The sequence below is a fragment of the Juglans regia genome, chromosome 2 (genome assembly GCF_001411555.2).
Source record: "Juglans regia cultivar Chandler chromosome 2, Walnut 2.0, whole genome shotgun sequence".
NCBI lineage: Eukaryota > Viridiplantae > Streptophyta > Magnoliopsida > Fagales > Juglandaceae > Juglans > Juglans regia.
The window spans coordinates 1,266,853-1,290,109 of NC_049902.1; the positions used below are offsets into that span (position 1 = coordinate 1,266,853).

The 23,257-nt window shown below is 36.7% G+C and overlaps 2 protein-coding genes and 1 non-coding gene across 9 annotated transcripts; 1 reads left to right on the forward strand and 2 right to left on the reverse strand.

Annotated features, from left to right (window-relative positions):
- Positions 1–1,088: 1,088 nt before the first annotated feature.
- LOC109004214 (probable aspartyl aminopeptidase) lies at positions 1,089–22,004 on the reverse strand. Of its 3 annotated transcripts, none has more exons than XM_035687279.1 (15): positions 21,801–22,004; positions 20,179–20,314; positions 20,000–20,078; positions 19,663–19,871; positions 19,451–19,520; positions 18,939–19,061; positions 18,609–18,764; positions 17,753–17,923; positions 16,584–16,754; positions 15,414–15,584; positions 14,233–14,415; positions 12,327–12,500; positions 12,048–12,122; positions 11,822–11,962; positions 1,089–1,197 (listed from the first exon to the last, which is right to left on the reverse strand). In XM_035687279.1, exons 1-15 carry the CDS (start codon positions 21,916–21,918, stop codon positions 1,159–1,161), a joined length of 2,016 nt encoding a protein of 671 aa, XP_035543172.1. In that variant the 5' UTR covers positions 21,919–22,004; the 3' UTR covers positions 1,089–1,158. The 3 variants fall into 3 exon arrangements, with proteins under 3 accessions (XP_035543172.1, XP_035543171.1, XP_035543170.1); XM_035687278.1 differs by lacking the exon at positions 1,089–1,197 and adding an exon at positions 10,863–10,954; XM_035687277.1 differs by lacking the exon at positions 1,089–1,197 and adding an exon at positions 11,052–11,415.
- Positions 5,029–9,505, forward strand: LOC108992695 (adenylate kinase 4-like). Of its 5 annotated transcripts, XM_035687282.1 has the most exons (7): positions 5,029–5,161; positions 5,451–5,570; positions 5,957–6,092; positions 7,279–7,446; positions 7,714–7,803; positions 8,294–8,380; positions 9,068–9,505. In XM_035687282.1, exons 3-7 carry the CDS (start codon positions 6,075–6,077, stop codon positions 9,077–9,079), a joined length of 375 nt encoding a protein of 124 aa, XP_035543175.1. In that variant the 5' UTR covers positions 5,029–5,161; positions 5,451–5,570; positions 5,957–6,074; the 3' UTR covers positions 9,080–9,505. The 5 variants fall into 5 exon arrangements, with proteins under 5 accessions (XP_035543175.1, XP_035543176.1, XP_035543173.1 ...); XM_035687283.1 differs by lacking the exon at positions 9,068–9,505 and having other exon boundaries at positions 6,696–7,446; positions 8,294–8,631; XM_035687280.1 differs by lacking the exon at positions 9,068–9,505 and having other exon boundaries at positions 8,294–8,631.
- On the reverse strand, positions 9,627–9,744 carry LOC118347788. The gene has a single exon (XR_004800935.1). It is a non-coding gene; the product is annotated as a U5 spliceosomal RNA (small nuclear RNA).
- Positions 22,005–23,257: the final 1,253 nt, after the last annotated feature.

Sequence of the window (23,257 nt, forward strand, 5' to 3'; positions counted from 1 at the left end):
TATTCAGGTTCCCTGGTACTACAATGATCATCATGTTGATTCTTTTGGAGATATAAGAAGTTATGCTGATTTCCATTTTGAAGAGATTTGAACAGTACTGTTTCTTGAATCTAATAAATAATTGAAGAGTTATTTATTTGGACACTCTCTCCTGCATCTATTTTCCTCCAACCATACAACTTCTTGAATCTATTTTCTTAGTGGGTTACGAAATGAAATAAGGCCTTCAGTTATAATGTTCAACCTTTCAACCTTGACAGCAGCTTATAAAATGTGCCTAAAATTCCAGAGGAAAATGTACTTGAACCTATCCAAGAAGTACCATAAACCTGTCACACCCTACGTACTCACCTGACCCGAGGGTATTGAAGAGCCCTAGCCTACCAAAAACCACACTACTTGTCTAAAGGATTAACCAAAAATAGATGAGGAATATGAGGGGGAAATGGTTGTTACTACTATAATATTGCTAAGTAGACCCTGAGTATAAATGCCAAAATCATAAATTTTATTTACTAGAGGAAGTGTTACATGAAGAAGATGAGGTTGAAACTGAGCAATAGGTGGTACCATCAGAGAAGGAGGGAAGAGGAGAACTAGTGAACTTGAGTATTGTCCATGACAACCTTGATATTAGGAATGAGCACCGACCACATACCAACTCCGACTCCGAGATGTGCATCCAAGTCTTTGTCGCAGCAGAGTCGGATTTTGGACTTTTTTACTTTTTTACTTTTTTTAACTTCATATTTGAACTACTTTTTAAAAATAATTTTTGTGTGGGCTTTCAAATTTTAATTTTTTCAAAATTACGATCTAAACTAAATAATTCACTTTTACTATAAAAAAAAAAAACTAAATTAAACATACTAATATGCTAACATGCTTCGAAAAATTAGAAAAAAATTAAAAAGAAAGTCTCGTTGTTACAGGATCTGTTGACTGCTCCACTACAAGTCTTATTAAGCATCTGCTCCAACATTATCCCAGAACAAAACATAACAAAGACTATAAAAAATCACTACAATAAACATCCACGCACATTATCCATCATAATAATCTTTCGTTCTAACTACTACAATAAACATTTTCTAAGTGCCAATCAAATTAAATGTTCCCAACAACAACAAATGTTCCCAACATATGAACCAAAATAAACTAAATGTTCCAAGTGCCATTCCAACTTCCAAGTTGTGTCTGAAAAAAATATGACAAGATTAGTAAGCAAAATATTTTTGGACTTACATGATATATCAGTACTGGAAAATCATAAACATGAGTACCATTTTGGGTGGTCAAGAAATCAAAACCTCCATACATATATATATATATATATATATATATACATAATGCCATCAAATCCTTTATGGCCTCATTCCTAAATTGAGATTCTCAAACAAACTAGATTGTGCAGCAAGTAACGATAAGATACTACAGGGACTTGAGAGAAGAGAGATGGGCTTACTTGGGTGAACGACGACCATGAGCTGAGGCTGAGGCCGAGGTTCTTGCAGCTTGGGTTGTGGCTTCGTGCGGCTAGGGTTAGAGAGGGAGTGAAGACTAAAGTGATGAACTGCCTGAAGGTTAGGGGATGTCTTAAGTCAAAATCACGTAAAACGACGTTGTTTTAACCTTAAAAAGGACACTGTTTTACATTGAGTGTGGCGTTGTGTGACAAAAACTTAGTCAAAACAACATTTTGACTCTATTTTGGCCTTTTTGGGTAGGCTGGGCTGCACCGCTGCAGTGTATTGAACCCAACATTTGTATTGGGCCCTTTGTTTTTTTCCTAAACCCTAAATCAATTTTAAATTTTTTATCTTTGTTTTTGTGATACCCCATATACTATGAATAAGAGTAGGTGGTATATGAGATCTCATATTGTTTGGGAAGAAAAAGTTTTTGCTCTTTATAAGGTTCCAATGGAGCTCTAATTATATCATTGACTAGTTATTTTGGAGTATAGACTTTGTGGTTTGGGCCTTCCATTGAGGCGTTACAAATGATATCAGAGTCAAGTTGAAAGATTCTGTAGACTTTTCAAAATAAAGAGAAGAAAACTTTTGCAAAGAAATTCTTAAAAAAATAGAGAAGTTTTGGAAAATAGAAAATGAAGGGAATAAATGTCTAGGCCAAGGTCTCCCCAAGGCTGGTTCTGCTCTACAGTAAGTATGTTATAAATTTTTCTTTTAGTAGTTGAATGCATTTTGATTGACATTGTTAAAACATGCATGTTAGAATGGCACCTCGTGGAAGAAGACCACGCGTATCCCACTCTGAGAACAATACTGTACAAGATGATAATTCAAAAGTACTCGGTACTGCAGCGACACGTTTCTTTCATAGGATAGTCAATGGTGATATGGTGGTAGGTAGAACCCCACAGATAGGATGTACATTAGAACAGTTCTCCCGCCAGCACCCACCTACTTTCGACGACAGATCAAATGCTATGGATGCAGAGAGCTGGATTGAACGATTGGAGCAGATCTTCGAAGCACTTTATTGCACAGATGATCAAAAGGTGACTTATGCTGCTTTCAACTTAACAAATGCGGCAAACAAGTGGTGGAAGTCAACATGAGCACTCTTGCAGATGGAACTAAGAGATGGCGTCCCTATCACATGGTAGTGTTTTAGGAAGATATTTTTAGAGCGTTTATTTCCTCAGACTCTTCATGAGTCTAGGGCCCGTCAGTTTGCAGATCTTACCCAGGGAACAATGACAGTAGACCAATATGCTACCAAATTCATGGAATTGTCTTGTTTCGCTAGTTACTTAATTCCAGATGAGGAAAAGAAAGCTGAAAAGTTTGGGAGCGTGTACGTACTCTCAGGATTCGGAGATTCACGGAACTGGTCACCCGTGCTACCATTGCTGAAGAAGACATTCAAGAAAGTATCGACTACAATAATCAAAGGAAGCGACAGCAGCAGTAACAACTCCAACCAGCATCACATAGGGATAAGAGGCCTTTTCAGGATAATGGACAATGCCCACAACAGGGTCGGTTAGGATTGCTCCCCGTGTGTGGAAAGTGTAGTAAGAGGCATGCAGGGAAATGTTTGATGGGGACCGAAACATGTTCAAGTGTGGGAGGGAAGGACATCATCTTCGAGACTGTCCTGGGAAGAACATAGCTACTAATCAAGCTACAAAAGAAGGATAGAAGAATATGGCACCAGCTCGAGTTTTCTCCCTGGCACAGTTTCGTGACACCGATGCACCCATCAATGAGAATACAAGTAACTAATTTCCTCAACCAGAAATATTGATTATTATTGGGATATTAGGTAAGTAGGATGTGATATTCATGATAACTATTGAAAATATTTCATGTGCTATAGGTAGCACAATTCTATCTCAGAATAAATTATAGTAGTTAGGATATGAATTTGGAGAGTCTTAGGTTACGATTTATTTGAGATTATTTTTACATGTAGAGAGTTTTATTTTTGTATGTGGAGAATTTAATTACTTCATATGGAGTTAAGATAATTATCTAATGAACTTATTATTTTAGGCTTATAATCAAATTCATTATCGAGACCTACAATTTTGGAGAATTAGTGTTGTTTAAGAATAAATATCGAAGGATTAAAAGTCGGGGAATAATAGGTTCGACTAATTGATCAAGGATTTAGAATAAAGACGACAAAAGAATGTAAAGAATAAGTACGTTGGTTGTTGAGGTCTAGCAATAAGGAGGGGAGATTGTAACGACCCGATCCTATATTTTTAGGGATAAATTACAGATAAATTTTTTATTGTGATACTCAATATGATATGTATAAGGGTAGGTGGTGTATGAGATCTCACATTGCTTGGGAAGGAGAAGTTCTTGCTCTTTATAAGGTTCCAATGGAGCTCCAATTGTATCATTGACAAGTCCTTTTGAAGTATAGGCAATGTGGTTTGGGCCTTCCATTGGGGCGTTATAAATGGTATCAGAGCATATCCCAACTAAAAATGTGGGACTTGAGCCGTGCCACCTACAATAGACAGGCCCGATGAGGACGTCGGAAATTTAAGGGGAGTAGATTGTGATACCCCATATATTATGAATAAGGGTAGGTGGTGTATGAGATCCCACATTACTTGGGAATGAGAAGTTCTTACTCTTTATAAGATTCTAATGGAGCTCCAATTATATCATTGACTAGTCATTTTGGAGTATAGCCCTTGTGGTTTGGGTCTTCTATTGGGGGTTACAATTTGTTACTTTCATTTGGACCTTAGATTATTAACCGCAGTCGGTTTAGGCTAATTAGGTGATGAATAGAATTTGATTGCTTTTATACTCTTTGTTTTATTTTAGCCTCAAGTAAGGAATTATTTTCAAGGATTTGACAATTACATTGGCTTGGTGAAGCTCAGAAGGTAAAAGAATCTCTTGTTTCTCTTTCTCTAGCATTACTCTTTCTCGTATTCGGTCTGTATTTTATCGAGTATTGTTACAGAGCAGCCATTGTAGTTGTGCACACATTGCACATACTACGTGGCTGCTTCTGGTCCATTTGTTTTGTTTTGTTTATTTTTGGTGCAAAATGCACAGACGGCTTGTACCCCTCTCTCTCTCTCATCATCTCTCTCTCATCAACGACTCTCTCTCTCATCGGCTCTCTCTCTCTCTCGTCAGATCTCTCTCGCCGACTCTCTCTCTCCTCGACTCTCTCTCTCTCATCCCTCATTGTCTCTCTCTCTCTCCTCGACTCTTTCTCATCCCTCATGCTCTTTCTCTCATCTCCACTCTTTCTCTCATCTCGGTCTTTCTCTCTCTCGCCTGCTATCTCTCTCATTGTCTCTCTCTCATCTCCATTCTCTCTTTCTCATCGTCTCTCTCTCATCTCGGTCTATCTCTCTCATCTCCGCTCTCTCTCTCATAACGGTAGTAATTTTGAATTTGAGAGATATGTAATTTGGATGATATAAAATAAAGTGTGTAAAAGTAGTTGCTGCCAACACTAGCTGCTCCCAATATTTTTATATATCAAAAATATAAATTTTTGGGAGGTTCTCACTCAAATTGAGCTATCCTTTTACCTGCTTTGAAAAAAAATAATAATAAAATCATTTTAAGGGTTTGTTACAAAATCATCCAACTCCCACTTCCCGTAGCCTCTCTGTTGCCTAATCGTTCATCGTCTCCATCTTCTTAAGGTATTAGGGCTAGGGTTTTTCGTTCTTAGCTGATGAATCTCAGCAACTTCATTGTATTTTTGTTTCTATCTTGCGAAAGTCATACATGCTGATTTGGGCTTTGATATAACTATGTCCCAGCACTTGTTGATCAAATTTTATCTACTCGCTGTTTATGTTTCATCAAATTTCAGCTATTAGTCCCCCGAAATTTCTTTAATTGTCACGGTTGTCAACTGAATCTTGAAATTTTCTCGTACTCGAACAACTTTGAATTATTGATTTTTTTTTTTACTGTCGACTGTTACAGGGCTATTCAGGCAAGGATTGGTGATACATGGCTGCTTTCAGGGCATTCTTGAACAGTCCGGTTGGTCCGAAAACAACTCACTTTTGGGGACCTGTTGCCAATTGGGGATTCGTAGCTGCTGTATGTTCTGCTTTCACGATTCTGTAATGTTATTTTAAGTTTATATGTGGAGTTTTGTTTTCGTGTTCGACATATCCTAGTTAATAAATTAATCTAGCTCTCATGGAGTGGAGGTCTATTTACTTATAAAAAAAAAATGAAGTGGAGGTCTAGTTTTCACGCTTTTGTGAGTCATTTAAATTTCAGTCCTGCGGATTTTATCCGTGTTTAACTTATCAAAACAAATTTAACTGGGGTTGGCAGACATGAAGAAACCCCCGGAGATGATTTCGGGCAACATGACAGCAGGTTGAACGTGTCTGGTTTAAAAGTTAGTTTAGGGATTTTCTTGGCATGTATATTATCTTGTCAAGATTCTAATCTCGCTGTTAATTGGGTGCTTGTAGCAATGTGTGTCTACTCGGCATTGTTCATGAGATTTGCGTGGATGGTACAGCCCCGCAATTATCTACTTCTGGTATGCCATGTCTCGAATGAGACCGTCCAACTTTATCAACTCTCTCGATGGGCAAAGGGTCAGGGGTAAGTAACAACTAGCTTGTGATTAAAGATGTTCAAGAAAGATGCTGTCCCCTTGTTACGTAAGTTTTCGGTGTAAATGAAAAGCACTGAAATGTGAATCGAATCAAATTATTAGCGTAATTTCAAACAGATAAGGGGTCTGCTTGACCTGCTTCCATTGAAGTCACCATTCATTTCCGAACTCAAGAAAGTCTATTTCAGTTCATTATGTAGCCCCAGAAAAGGGTGGGAGGGTTTGGCGGGGGTGGAGAAAGAAAAATGATTAGAAATCTCGGTGGCACCTTTATTCTGTTCTTTATTTAAGCTTCTGATATCATTTTATTCAAGTACCATTACATCAAAGCATATTTTCATTTGTTCAAATAGTCTTCTTTGAATCTGAGACATCTCTGCCCTATCCAAATTCTTAATAAACTGTTCCAAGGCCCGGGGACAGCTCGAATGGTATGCTTGTATGCATATGCAACTTCAGAGTTCCTTTCGTTAGTTTTACTTTCTTGTACCAGAAAGTCAATTTGATAGTAAACATTGTTTTTTAACCAAACATTTGCAGTTCAATAAGTTCAATAATGAAGTTTGTTTTGTGTGGTTTCTTTTTTATAGGCTCTTGTCAGACAAGAAAGAGAAAGCTGCATCTCAGTAACTGGCTGCCACCATGTTTTTCATACCTGTTCTCTTGCTTGTGGTTTGCGGTTTCTCATTTGAAGCAATTTGCATTTGATCTTTCTGACAGTGTAAAGCATAATTGAGCAGATCACTATTAAGTGAATCTTTTGCATATTATCTTTATTTGTACTCTGATGTTTTCATAATCAGATGTGGAAACTGATGCTTAACTTAAAAGTTTGAGCACCAAATACATAATTGGTGATGCTGAATCATCTTATTCTGGTAAATAAAGCATTGTATTCCATTTCTCAAAGAGAATAGTTGTAGGTTCTATGATCGAAAGCACAGTTATGATCCAAAAGTACTTGTGCGATCTATCACACGGTTAAGCAATAAGCATTTTATCTAGCAAGTACATTCTTGATGGATTTCCAAGGACTGTGGTCCAAGCACAAAAGGTGTCACACTGTTATCTGAATATTTCTCAGTTCTGCCTCCTTGATTTGTTCTGTTCAAATGTGTTTGTATTCTTGCATTTCTAACCTTGCTTTTTTTTTTTTCTTCCTTCCTTATGTAGCTTGATGAAATGCTGGAAAAGAAGGGAGTCAAAGTTGATAAGGTGCTCAACTTTGCAATTGATGATGCAATCTTAGAGGAGAGAATTACTGGTCGCTGGATACACCCATCCAGTGGTAGAACCTACCACACCAAATTTGCACCTCCCAAAGTTCCAGGATCTGATGATGTAAGGCTATTTCCTTTTTTATTCTTTTGGTTAAAAAATGTAATTGATGCCTCTAGGAATCTTGACAACATCCAAGAGCTTTAATAAGATGTGTGCACATAATTATTAGTGCTAAAAATACAAAGGCAGCAAAAGCTCTATTTATTAACCATCAGCATGTTAATCTGGTCTGGAGGGCAATGTCAATGTGAGTATGCTTCCCATATATTAATATGTTACTTGATTTGTCATTCTTAAAGAACTTCTTCTCGTTCTGGTATGTCTAAGGTTACTGGAGAACCTTTGATTCAGCGCAAGGATGATACTGCAGCAGTTCTCAAATCAAGGCTGGAGGCATTTCACAAGCAAACTGAACCAGTATTCCTTCTATCAGCCCTTCCTACAGATTTTAATTTGATTGGTTAAGTCCAGATGAATGGAAAATATTAAACTATCGTTCTTTGTGATAATTATCAGTGATCTGCAGCCTTTTAGAATCAATCAGTTGACAATAACCACAATTGAATTTCAACATTAATTCTTTTGAATAGTATATTGTCCTGGAGGGAGGGAAGGAGGGAGTGGGTGGGTTTTGATGAAGTTATATAATTATGAGGGTTTTTTTTTTTGGTTCCCTTTTACAATCATTTTTGTTGTTGTTAACTATAATAAGCTGTCTTTGATTACCCTGTGAACCGAGTCAAGAAGTTGTCATCATTATTTTACAGAGATAGTTTGGAGGGCTGGTACCCATGATATTCCATTACGGTTTGGGAGGAGGTTTATGGAGAGTTGGAAGGTTAAATTGGGATTTTCGGGCAACGCTTGACTAATTTCCCTCATCCTAATTGTGTGGTTTGGAATGCAGGTTATTGATTATTATTCCAAGAAGGGCATTGTTGCCAATCTTCATGCAGAAAAAGCTCCCAAAGAGGTCACAACTGAGGTTCAGAAGGTGCTCACTTCGTGAAAGCAGCCTCCCTTTTACTTATAAATGGATTGCTTTCTTAGAAAGCATTGTATTTTTTTCCCCATTTTTCTGATACAAGGTTGAATTTTTCAACTGATCTGATTCACTTGACTTGATTTTCCAAATTGCACACGATGGCTGCTGTCAACTTTTTGAGGTTTAATCAAGTAACCCATACATAATATAAATGCGTGGAACTGCACGCTGGTGATATACATTTTTTGCGTTGTTGACAATCTTTGTCATCTTGATGTCTGTTTATTTACTTAGTTTTCCACTGGGCCCAGTGCTTGCCTGAGAGGAAGAAAAAACAATCGATTATGGTGCTAGTTCCTTAACCTTCATCTAGTAAATGAAAGTGCAGCCCATTAAATGACAAGGTTTTAAGTGTAGTTGAATCCTTTGAGGTACCAAGTGGAATTAGTTATTCCAACTGTATTTGATTTTAATGTATCTTTAGGTTTGAAATTGAAAACGTGTCGACCCTTCATGCTCATTTGAATTAGCGGGTTGATATGCATATGGTATTGTGTAAATTCAAAGGCATATAACTTATTCTGTGTGAGTGAGATTGATAAGTACAATACAAGCAGACAATGATATTTGAAACTGCTGGCATTTTATGATCCAAACCAGACTTCTTTGTCATGTAAAATCAACTTGTTCTTGTAGGGTTTGCAATGAATCTCTTATTGGCTGCTCACCAAGAACAGAGTTCTCTAGAATTCCAGGCCAGATGGAATGCTCCTATACAAGAAAATCCAACAAACAAGTCTTGGGGGTCACCTTAGGCCATGGAAAACCTTCCCCAGGGATCCCAAAACAGGGAAACACCCACCTACGGGAAAGCTTTTCTCCGTGTTAACTGCAGAAAAACACAGAAGCAAGGGGCAATCACTCATATGCATGAACCAAAAGACTCCACTCCATCGACCCTTTCTACTGCCGAAGCAATGGCTGAATTGCTGTCTTGGGCTGAATCAAACCTTCACCGGCCATTGCAGGCGGTTCCATACACAAATATGACTGATTCTCCTCCCCCTTCATTCATGATCTCTCCAACAACATAATTTTAAGCAATATCTACTTGTTACAGCAACAAAATAAAAATAGAACTTCTAGCGATAGTATTTGGAACATATAACTGATAAGATGTTCGAGTCATGTTTATAAACAGCAGAACTGTAATTACATGCACAGCTGAAAAGCTTCAGAACTAGGATTGTAAGGGGCTTCCTCAAAAGAAGAAATCCCTCCAAAAATAGGCGTATGCCACTATTTACGGCGAGCACACAGCATTATTTAGTAAAAGGCGAAAGAATAGTTCGCTTTGTGCACACCGCGTGGGTGCGTGATTGACTACTTGCAACGAGCTGCCTCTTTAATGGCTCCCACTTAACACAACCTTTCTCATCTCTGCGATGTGGGACAACAGCTGATGGAAATAAAAAAATACGCCTAATTCAGGCCTTTCTTTTGGGCTTATTATGTCTGCGAATAATGGATATCCTGCTTGTTGTTAGAACATTGGTATTGGTTTATGCATATGTAAAATTACCTCTTTTACATATCCATTTTATCATTTAAGTAAAATTTTCACATTTACTTATGTATATTTGAAACAAAATAATAATAAAATATTATTATTTTATTATTATTACTTTTTTGCTAAAATCAATTTTTTTTATATATTTTACAATTAATATCCACTACATACATTTGACATTAATGATACAAATGTAATAATAAAAAATATAATTTTTTAATAATAATATATTAAAAATATAATAAAATGAAAAAAATATATAATATATTATAATAATAAAATGAATGTGCAAGTGAATGTTTGTTTTGTTGTTGAATGAGGGAGAAAATGAAAGGATTGTGTGAGAGAGAGTGGGAGGAGAGATAAATAATTATTAAAATATGATTTGTAGGGTGAATAGTGGTTATCCAAATTCGGATAAGCACTATTCATAAGTAGCTAAATATTTGGATATGCATAAGCCAATGTGAAGAATTTTAGGATCATATTATGCAAATATAACTTTGTATATGCATATGCATAGACCAATGCTAATGCTCTTAATGAGGGATTTCTGTTGACCTGTTGCACTATATTCTCTCTTTAATATAAACAACTTCCATTTATCATACCTGTCAACTCATCTCATTTAATTATTATAATTTTTTTAAATTTTTATATAAAATATAATAAATAATTTAATTTTTAAAAAATAATATTCTAATGCCAAGCCAATTTATCAAGCGGCCAGTTAGAGGAAGGAGCATCTTTGAATACCAAACTCCATGTGCCATGCTCGACCTTCTTCGATGAAAGGACTAGTGATCTTCCTTTTCATTGCACAAACAAAACGGGCGACCATTGGAGCATTAGTTCTTAATTGTTCTTAGAAATCGCTAAATATGGGAAAGTTAAAACTTGAGGGCTGGCAAGAATCACATTGCAGGGAATATAAACGATTAAAAAAAAAGTTCCAGGATTTTCTGTGGCGCTTTATAAAGTGCTACAGATACCTGATGCTGCTTTGATTGAACCTGGACAAGAAAACGTAGCAAAACATTAACATAATTACAGAAAGTGATCTGCAAACAAGTAGAATTTTGAAACTTATAAAGATTTCAAGCTGCTCGCATTGATTTTAATTCAACTTCGTTTGAAAACAGCCAAGTACTTTGCAGATCCAGCACAACATTCCAGCAGTTCATTTAATATTGTTTCAAGCATTATTACATTATAACCATGCTGAATTTCCAAAGACAGACACAGCACAAGCCTATACGTCAACTGTCATCTTTGCGTCTAGATGTGAGAATTCTTGAAAATAAGCCTTGAAATGCTCATATGAATGCATCACATCATCTATGGCACACATTTCTCGAATACTGTGCATTGATAGCTGGGGTGCGCCTACATCAACCGTACGAATCCCCACACCGCTTGCAAGGATAGGACCAATGGTTGGACCACATGGCATGTAATTGCGGACCACAAATTCCTGCATTACATGTGGTTCCTATGGTTTAATCACTTTTTAGGCTACACAAATTTATATTATCATAACATTTTCCGTTTGTATACCAAAAATGGTTTCATCTCATCGTTATAATTTTCTTAAATTTTTACACAAAATATAATAAACAATTCAACTTTTTTAAATCCTAAAACAATAACAATATTAAAAATAATAATATTCTAATAATATTTTATTCAATTTTCTACTTTCATATAAAATCATTTCATCTCATCTCATTATTCAAACGGGGTCTAAAATGGCCCGGGAGGGAGAGAGAGAGATCTTATTTGTTTCTCTGTTTTCAATTTAGGCAATTCCATTTTATACAGATGATCTAGCACCCTAGAATTTTTCACAAATATAATAGCCAATGTAGTGAGAAACCGACCTGAACAGGAAGGTTATGCTTTGCTGCTATTTCTTTGAATATGAAGGAAGTGACCGCATTGGTTGCATAGCGTTGATTTGCATTGTGTTTAATGACAAGCCCTCCATGCATCTTTGGCTGATGATTATCTTCATGTTTGTCCTACGGAGGCAACTCTATATCAACATTCTGCAGTAAACCATATACTATCAATGCTGGTAAACTAAGATTACAGTAGGCAACGAACCATATAGTTAGGGTGCAATGCATGTGCCATGTCAGCAGATACAAGGAAACTCCTCTGGATAGCTTTCTCAAGCAGCTGGAAAGAAACAAATACAATAAAAGTAAATAAATTTCCAGATTGTGAAGTAAATGAAATATCGCATTCCGTGGCTTTCAAATTGCTTTAGCTCAGCAGGATCTAGATTTTGAAGGCATGGATCATCATTCAGAGAATAAAAGTGAACATGCGTTTTTAATCAAGACTCAGAATCTCATCAGAAGAACATGGAGCAGTTATAACCTTAGAATCTGGGCCAAAGGAGTCTGTAATTCGTGATAAAGAGTCTAGCATGACAGGAGACCCAGCTCCTTGAGCGGAGTTAGACCCAACCTCCTCATGATCGAACAAGGCTACGAGTCTAACACCAGTCTCATCCTCAAGACTGCTTTCAGAAGAAGTAGAATCTATCAATGCCTGAAATTGAAACCATAAAGTAAGTAGCATATGCAGATCAGCTGCTTTGAACCCAAATAACTAAGTACATATGTTTCCTCCAATAGATGAGGATATCAGAAAGTTACAATGGTGATGCATTGTAGGTGTTATGTTTCAATTCCAAAAACATGCAGTGGGCTGTCTAGGTGAATTAGAGTTCAGAAAAGTATGTCTTTGGACCAGAGCACCGGCAAGAAATTTGCATAAATAAATTTCTTGAGTCTTTGGTGAAAGATTTTTCATGTCAATTCATATTGATAACTTCCCAAATGCAATTTAATGAAATTTATGATTAAGGAGTTTATCCTCAAGTAATCAATCAGCATGTTTCCCAAGTAAGGGAAGCTAAGCACAAGTTTCTGAAAAAATGGCCAAGCCTCAAGCCCAAATGACATATTGATTAGAGAAAATATCAAGCAAGTCGTTTAGACTCGCCCAGTGGTACATACCACAAGAGAAAAGAAGCAGATAGTTTCAATAACTGACTTCATGCATTGTAGTATATTAGACAAGAAGAGATCAAGATACTAGGAGTTTATAAGAACAAAGGTCACGGAGAAAAAATTGCGACACATTATAAAATACTTGGCCGTGGGACTAAGATATCAGATTCAATGTGTATCTAGGACCATAAAATATAGATAACAGGACCAACCAATTGACATTGCAAAATAAGAAGATCAAGGGAATCTCATAAATGAGAGGAAAATCATTGCATAAATCGCTACATTCATAAGAAGCATTCTTAGCTGATCTGTACTAAAAAAAAAACAACATATAGGACATTTTTCTACTACATCGAAGGAAAACCGACAAGGAAGGTAGTAATGTTGATATTATATAGCATAGGTGGATGGAATATATTGCATGTGTTATGTTTCAGTTCTGAAACATGCAGTGGACTGTCAGGGCGAGTCAGAGATCAGAGTCCAGACAAGTACTTTGCACAACTACACTTTCTGTAGTTCATGGCAATTCTAGAAAATCTCGTCATGTCAATTCATTTTGATAAATTTCCAAATGGAATTCAAGGAGATTTATGATTTAGCAGTTCAAGGAATCAATCAGCATGTTGCCCAAAAGAGGGAAGGTAAGCACAGGTTTCTGACAAAATGGCAAGCACCATTTCCAAATGATAGTCTGATTACACATGGTGCCTAACAAGTATTTTGGACTTGCCCAATGGTACGTGCACAAGAGAAAAATAAGTAGACTGTTCGAGCCATGGTGGCTCAAAATTGGATAAAAAATTTGAAACATGACTTCACAATTCATGTAAGAAAGAAGTGCAAATCTACTTGAAAATCACCAACTTTGGATTTAAAACCATTTTAGGTAGTTGACAATTGTTTCAGTGATCTTGTTGCCTTCCACACCCTAAATGTGATTGGTGAACAAAACAAAAATCTCAAAAACTAATTCAGAGAAAAAGCATTGGATTTTCTTTCCTCTTTTGGTCAGAAACTGCTAACAAAAGTTGACCTTCTATGAGATATTTTGGTTGTAAAAGAAAGATTGCATTGCAGCAAGAAATGATTTCCGACTGCTTTAGTTTAGCAGCATAAATCAGCAAGACTATATCATCTATATAACAAAATAAGAATAAATCAGAATCTAGATTTTGAAGGCATGCAATTAGTCGGAGGATCAAAGTGAACATTTCCTTTTTTCAATCAAAACCTAGATCACCAGGACACAGAGCAGTGATCACCTTAGAAGCCGGGTCAAAGGAATTTGTAATGCGTGACATGGCATTTATCAGGAGAGGAGACCCAGCTCCTTGGGCTGAGTTAGACCCAGCCTCCTCATGATCAAACAAGGCCACCATTCCAACACCAGTCTCATCCTCATCCTCATCCTCAAGAGAACTTTCAGAAGATGAAGCTATCAGTGCCTGGAATTGAAACCATTAAGCGGCAGATCCAAATTAGCTGATCTATACTAAAAAAAAACAACATATAGGACATTTTTCTACTACATCGAAGGAAAACCGACAAGGAAGGTAGTAATGTTGATATTATATAGCATAGGTGGATGGAATATATTGCATGTGTTATGTTTCAGTTCTGAAACATGCAGTGGACTGTCAGGGCGAGTCAGAGATCAGAGTCCAGACAAGTACTTTGCACAACTACACTTTCTGTAGTTCATGGCAATTCTAGAAAATCTCGTCATGTCAATTCATTTTGATAAATTTCCAAATGGAATTCAAGGAGATTTATGATTTAGCAGTTCAAGGAATCAATCAGCATGTTGCCCAAAAGAGGGAAGGTAAGCACAGGTTTCTGACAAAATGGCAAGCACCATTTCCAAATGATAGTCTGATTACACATGGTGCCTAACAAGTATTTTGGACTTACCCAATGGTACGTGCACAAGAGAAAAATAAGTAGACTGTTCGAGCCATGGTGGCTCAAAATTGGGTAAAAAATTTGAAACATGACTTCACAATTCATGTAAGAAAGAAGTGCAAATCTACTTGAAAATCACCAACTTTGGATTTAAAACCATTTTAGGTAATTGACAATTGTTTCAGTGATCTTGCTGCCTTCCACACCCTAAATGTGATTGGTGAACAAAACAAAAATCTCAAAAACTAATTCAGAGAAAAAGCATTGGATTTTCTTTCCTCTTTTGGTCAGAAACTGCTAACAAAAGTTGACCTTCTATGAGATATTTTGGCTGTAAAAGAAAGATTGCATTGCAGCAAGAAATGATTTCCGACTGCTTTAGTTTAGCAGCATAAATCAGCAAGACTATATCATCTATATAACAAAATAAGAATAAATCAGAATCTAGGTTTTGAAGGCATGCAATTAGTCGGAGGATCAAAGTGAACATTTCCTTTTTTCAATCAAAACCTAGATCACCAGGACACAGAGCAGTGATCACCTTAGAAGCCGGGTCAAAGGAATTTGTAATGCGTGACATGTCATTTATCAGGAGAGGAGACCCAGCTCCTTGGGCTGAGTTAGACCCAGCCTCCTCATGATCAAACAAGGCCACCATTCTAACACCAGTCTCATCCTCAAGAGAACTTTCAGAAGATGAAGCTATCAGTGCCTGGAATTGAAACCATTAAGCGGCAGATCCAAATTAGCTGATCTATACTAAAAAAAAAACAACATATAGGACATTTTTCTACTACATAGAAAGAAAACCGACAAGGAAGGTAGTAATGTTGATATTATATAGCATAGGTGGATGGAATATATTGCATGTGTTATGTTTCAGTTCTGAAACATGCAGTGGACTGTCAGGGCGAGTCAGAGATCAGAGTCCAGACAAGTACTTTGCACAACTACACTTTCTGTAGTTCATGGCAATTCCAGAAAATCTCGTCATGTCAATTCATTTTGATAAATTTCCAAATGGAATTCAAGGAGATTTATGATTTAGCAGTTCAAGGAATCAATCAGCATGTTGCCCAAAAGAGGGAAGGTAAGCACAGGTTTCTGACAAAATGGCAAGCACTATTTCCAAATGATAGTCTGATTACACATGGTGCCTAACAAGTATTTTGGACTTACCCAATGGTACGTGCACAAGAGAAAAATAAGTAGACTGTTCGAGCCATGGTGGCTCAAAATTGGGTAAAAAATTTGAAACATGACTTCACAATTCATGTAAGAAAGAAGTGCAAATCTACTTGAAAATCACCAACTTTGGATTTAAAACCATTTTAGGTAGTTGACAATTGTTTCAGTGATCTTGTTGCCTTCCACACCCTAAATGTGATTGGTGAACAAAACAAAAATCTCAAAAACTAATTCAGAGAAAAAGCATTGGATTTTCTTTCCTCTTTTGGTCAGAAACTGCTAACAAAAGTTGACCTTCTATGAGATATTTTGGCTGTAAAAGAAAGATTGCATTGCAGCAAGAAATGATTTCCGACTGCTTTAGTTTAGCAGCATAAATCAGCAAGACTATATCATCTATATAACAAAATAAGAATAAATCAGAATCTAGGTTTTGAAGGCATGCAATTAGTCGGAGGATCAAAGTGAACATTTCCTTTTTTCAATCAAAACCTAGATCACCAGGACACAGAGCAGTGATCACCTTAGAAGCCGGGTCAAAGGAATTTGTAATGCGTGACATGTCATTTATCAGGAGAGGAGACCCAGCTCCTTGGGCTGAGTTAGACCCAGCCTCCTCATGATCAAACAAGGCCACCACTCTAACACCAGTCTCATCCTCAAGAGAACTTTCAGAAGATGAAGCTATCAGTGCCTGGAATTGAAACCATTAAGCGGCAGATCCAAATTAGCTGATCTATACTAAAAAAAAACAACATATAGGACATTTTTCTACTACATCGAAGGAAAACCGACAAGGAAGGTAGTAATGTTGATATTATATAGCATAGGTGGATGGAATATATTGCATGTGTTATGTTTCAGTTCTGAAACATGCAGTGGACTGTCAGGGCGAGTCAGAGATCAGAGTCCAGACAAGTACTTTGCACAACTACACTTTCTGTAGTTCATGGCAATTCTAGAAAATCTCGTCATGTCAATTCATTTTGATAAATTTCCAAATGGAATTCAAGGAGATTTATGATTTAGCAGTTCAAGGAATCAATCAGCATGTTGCCCAAAAGAGGGAAGGTAAGCACAGGTTTCTGACAAAATGGCAAGCACCATTTCCAAATGATAGTCTGATTACACATGGTGCCTAACAAGTATTTTGGACTTACCCAATGGTACGTGCACAAGAGAAAAATAAGTAGACTGTTCGAGCCATGGTGGCTCAAAATTGGGTAAAAAATTTGAAACATGACTTCACAATTCATGTAAGAAAGAAGTGCAAATCTACTTGAAAATCACCAACTTTGGATTTAAAACCATTTTAGGTAGTTGACAATTGTTTCAGTGATCTTGTTGCCTTCCACACCCTAAATGTGATTGGTGAACAAAACAAAAATCTCAAAAACTAATTCAGAGAAAAAGCATTGGATTTTCTTTCCTCTTTTGGTCAGAAACTGCTAACAAAAGTTGACCTTCTATGAGATATTTTGGCTGTAAAAGAAAGATTGCATTGCAGCAAGAAATGATTTCCGACTGCTTTAGTTTAGCAGCATAAATCAGCAAGACTATATCATCTATATAACAAAATAAGAATAAATCAGAATCTAGGTTTTGAAGGCATGCAATCAGTCGGAGGATCAAAGTGAACATTTCCTTTTTTCAATCAAAACCTAGATCACTAGGACACAGAGCAGTGATCACCTTAGAAGCCGGGTCAAAGGAATTTGTAATGCGTGACATGTCATTTATCAGGAGAGGAGACCCAGCTCCTTGGGCTGAGTTAGACCCAGCCTCCTCATGATCAAACAAGGCCACCATTCTAACACCAGTCTCATCCTCAAGAGAACTTTCAGAAGATGAAGCTATCAGTGCCTGGAATTGAAACCATTAAGCGGCAGATCCAAATTAGCTGATCTATACTAAAAAAAAAACAACATATAGGACATTTTTCTACTACATCGAAGGAAAACCGACAAGGAAGGTAGTAATGTTGATATTATATAGCATAGGTGGATGGAATATATTGCATGTGTTATGTTTCAGTTCTGAAACATGCAGTGGACTGTCAGGGCGAGTCAGAGATCAGAGTCCAGACAAGTACTTTGCACAACTACACTTTCTGTAGTTCATGGCAATTCCAGAAAATCTCGTCATGTCAATTCATTTTGATAAATTTCCAAATGGAATTCAAGGAGATTTATGATTTAGCAGTTCAAGGAATCAATCAGCATGTTGCCCAAAAGAGGGAAGGTAAGCACAAGTTTCTGACAAAATGGCAAGCACCATTTCCAAATGATAGTCTGATTACACATGGTGCCTAACAAGTATTTTGAACTTACCCAATGGTACGTGCACAAGAGAAAAATAAGTAGACTGTTCCAATAATTTACTTCATTCTTTGTACACTATGAGATGAGACAAGACACGAGTTGAGAAGAACAAAGGCCACACTACACAATTAGGAGAAAAAAATGAAAGAAAATATAACTACTTTCTATGGGAAGCACTTATTTCCCTCTCAACAAAAAGAGTAGACAACCTATATACAAAGCCATACCATTAGGGAGCAAAATGACATGCAGAGATTATCAAGCCGCCCTGAGAAGATGAATTCCTTTCTGGCACCTGCTATAATACTCGGTTGGGTGTCACATGCTTGCAACTCAAAATCACATATATCATCAGGTTCACAGCCAATCTGATTTGCAAGCAGCTAGGGAGAAAAAACAGAGAGAAAGAAAAATTACACTCCAACTGAAAGTGTTACAGCTACTTGTGATCATGCCACTAACACATTCATTTAGTCTGAAATCTACATATAAAAAGATTGATCCTGCCACCCCCGCAGAATAAAAGAGAAGAGAAAAAAGAAAAAGAATTTATTAACCTGTAATAGGAGCGAGTGATGCTTTGAGCTATTAGTGGTAGTTCTTTCATTACCATTTTTTCCATTAGTCTGACCACTACTATTGCCTGAACCATCTGCAGCACCATTTTTATTGATCTCTGCCTGCAAAACATAGTTCATAGGATAAAGCAAGATTTTGATCAGAAGGAAGACGTACTCAAACCTTAAACAAGACATATTCGTCAGAGGTTCAGTTACTCCTCCAGACAACCTATGCTTGTATTCGTAAAAAAATGCACATCTCAATCTACCAAGTTAACCTGATGTGATTGCAGACTCAGACTCAACATACGAATTGTAATTCCTGTAAGGTCTCAGTAAGGTCTCACATTGAGAAACACTAAAATAATTTTCTGGCCCTCACTTCATGTGAGGAGGGAAAAAAGGATACACTTCCTCATAATCATTTTCTAGGATTTATAATAATTAAAACACACACACACAAAGGTAGACAGAAGCATATAATTAAATGTGTGTAATGCCAAGAATACCTTAATTGATGTTGCCAAGACAGGAAGAAGATGATTCTCTGTGTTGAACATAAATTCATCATTATAGCCCCTGTTCACAAAACACAACAAATAGTACAACAGAAGGCAAGAAAGAACAAACATATTATTAAAAAAAAAAAAAAAAGGCAACTTCAGAATAACAACACATAATATCAAAACAGGTGAGACAACAATTCACACTGGGAGATAACCTGTCCAAGTGAATCGCCAGGGTCGGGATCCGCATGATGGGCTCCTTAATTCTAACAAGACGATGCGAGTACGAAACAGAACCAGAACCATTTTTTGCTTCTCTGATTATCACTCTTCCGGCAACCGTTAAGTCACGATCAAACCAAGTACGCCACAAACCACCCCCATGCGTTTGGACACCAACCTCCAAATACCCACCTTTGGTTACCTGCACAAACCATACACACATTCCAAGAATAAAAAAAGTAAACTTTTTTTACCTTAAATCACCCAATTCTACATAATCTTACAAGTAATATTTCCACTAAGGGAATGGCAACGAAACCAAGAGGTCACCTTGGAAACCGGCTTCAGTTTCAGACAAGGACTGTCGGTATGAGCACCAATGATATGAAATCCATTTCCAGCGACATATCTAAGCATAGGCTCCACAATATCAGCAGTAAGGAAACTAAATCCACCTAAAATAATAGCTCATTCTACAACTAAGCCGTAGGATAGTGAAAAATTCGTACTTTTTACCGATTGCGAAAGCGATGATCGAGGAGTAATTCCAGGTGAAGAAGTATTTCTTCCCGACTTCCAATATCCAATCCTCTCTTTCCAAGACTTGCTCATACCCCGCAGCTACCAACCGTTTCTTTGCCTCATCTAGAATTAAAACGCGTTCACAGTCAAGCTTAACTACTCTTCGGGGGTTTTAACTTATTCGAGTCAAGTTTTGGCATGGAAGGTTCTCTCGAGCTCAAGTCACGTAAAATCGATTCATTTATCTTTCGAATAAAAAGTTTTGAGTCTTTTTTTAAGCATTTCATTAGTATAAAAGGAAGAAGATACGAGCAGAAGGTAAAATTCTTCAACAAATTCCTCATTATAATTATTGCAGAGCATAAAAAAAGAAAAATAAAAGGACTTTAGGACTAAAAAATTAGAATCCAGACAAATATAAAAGATTAAATCTATCTATTTCTTTCTGATTAAAATTTTATGATAAGTTATAGTTTTATACAGTATCGGAGAAAACATCTTGAACTCTGATTCTACAATAATGTTAAGACAAATATGAGAGACTCGATTAAGGAAGAGTTGTTTTAAAAAGACAGTAACATATTGGGATATGAGAGTTGTTTTAAACGATGATCTTTGCAGATTGGGATGTGAGAGTTGTTTTAAATGAGGGTCTTAGCAGATTGAGTTACCGTTGATGGTTGGTTAGGAAAAACAATAACATAGTTGGATAGAAAGCATGGGCTGACCTAGTCACTGGTGTTAAAAAATTTATACATGTGATTGTGGTGGCGTGTGCTGGGAAGTTGGACAGGGATGGATGCTGGTTTTAGTGGTGAGGTGCGTGTAGTCACCGAAGACTCCGAAGTCCATGAAATCTACACGTGGGCTAAGCTGCATGTGAGCCTCAGGTGTTGATCATTTTGTGACAGTTTCGCCTTGTAGTTGTATTGGTAGATTGACAACTAGAGAATGGTGTGGCGCACACAGATGTAGGGGTCACATAAAAGCATGCATTAATCCATGAGCATTGCTATTCATAAGCCCATACACCATACATCAAAAATTTTTTATTTTTTTAAAATTTTTTTAAAGTTTTTTTTGGTTTTATTATTCTTAAAATAATTGAATTATTCTACTCATAATCCATATACCACACATTTGATAAGAGAATAAAATTAAATAAATTATAAAAATGATGGTGTGTGGTGTATGAGGCTTAGGAATAGAATTTTTCTTAATCCATTAGTGAGCTAGATGGGCTCCTCCCTCCTCCCCCAAGGAAAAATGAAAAAGAGATGGGTCTTGGTGGGTTTCAAGTTAGATCTCTGAGGAGTTTCTCTCTATAGAAAATTAAAAAAATCCGAGCTTGTTAAGAGAGATTTATTAACTTACTATTTTTCTTGGAAAAAGTAAATATATAATCGATGAAAATTAATAAATAAACTATATATAACCCACCAATCAATATTGAACTTGTGTTCTCTCTCGATCGTACCATAGAGAAGTCAATATTTTTACCCCCAAACATAGTTTAATTTGTTTATCACTTGGGAAAAAAAAAAGAAAAAAGGAACGCCATTGAAATGTGCATGCGAAATAGCAAGAAAGGGAGGATGTTCTTCATTACCAACGGCATGGAAAGCAGTTGGCGAAGCATTCAAGAATTCGATGAGACCAGGGACGACTACGCCGTGTGCTAGGCTTTGTCCTATTGCCACAGCTATGCCTTTGAGGACCTGTCCCATGATCGTTTGATGATCAAGCGCGCTAGATGGCCTGGTTACCTAGTTAGTGTGATCGATCGATGGAAATATATATGATGATGAGCAGGCGTGCATACGTACTTACTCTGGTGTTTTTTGGAGCTTCCAAGTCCAATATATACTAATAGCACGTACAAGAGCAAATATTGCAATGCAAGCTGGATGCCTCGTGAGATCTGTACGTGCTCATGATTCTTGGTTATAACTATTAAGTTATGCTTTATTGGTTCTCTACTTCTCTTCAGCAACACCCTGTCTTAATATTCAGGTTCCCTGGTACTACAATGATCATCATGTTGATTCTTTTGGAGATATAAGAAGTTATGCTGATTTCCATTTTGAAGAGATTTGAACAGTACTGTTTCTTGAATCTAATAAATAATTGAAGAGTTATTTATTTGGACACTCTCTCCTGCATCTATTTTCCTCCAACCATACAACTTCTTGAATCTATTTTCTTAGTGGGTTACGAAATGAAATAAGGCCTTCAGTTATAATGTTCAACCTTTCAACCTTGACAGCAGCTTATAAAATGTGCCTAAAATTCCAGAGGAAAATGTACTTGAACCTATCCAAGAAGTACCATAAACCTGTCACACCCTACGTACTCACCTGACCCGAGGGTATTGAAGAGCCCTAGCCTACCAAAAACCACACTACTTGTCTAAAGGATTAACCAAAAATAGATGAGGAATATGAGGGGGAAATGGTTGTTACTACTATAATATTGCTAAGTAGACCCTGAGTATAAATGCCAAAATCATAAATTTTATTTACTAGAGGAAGTGTTACATGAAGAAGATGAGGTTGAAACTGAGCAATAGGTGGTACCATCAGAGAAGGAGGGAAGAGGAGAACTAGTGAACTTGAGTATTGTCCATGACAACCTTGATATTAGGAATGAGCACCGACCACATACCAACTCCGACTCCGAGATGTGCATCCAAGTCTTTGTCGCAGCAGAGTCGGATTTTGGACTTTTTTACTTTTTTACTTTTTTTAACTTCATATTTGAACTACTTTTTAAAAATAATTTTTGTGTGGGCTTTCAAATTTTAATTTTTTCAAAATTACGATCTAAACTAAATAATTCACTTTTACTATAAAAAAAAACTAAATTAAACATACTAATATGCTAACATGCTTCGAAAAATTAGAAAAAAATTAAAAAGAAAGTCTCGTTGTTACAGGATTTGTTGACTGCTCCACTACAAGTCTTATTAAGCATCTGCTCCAACATTATCCCAGAACAAAACATAACAAAGACTATAAAAAATCACTACAATAAACATCCACGCACATTATCCATCATAATAATCTT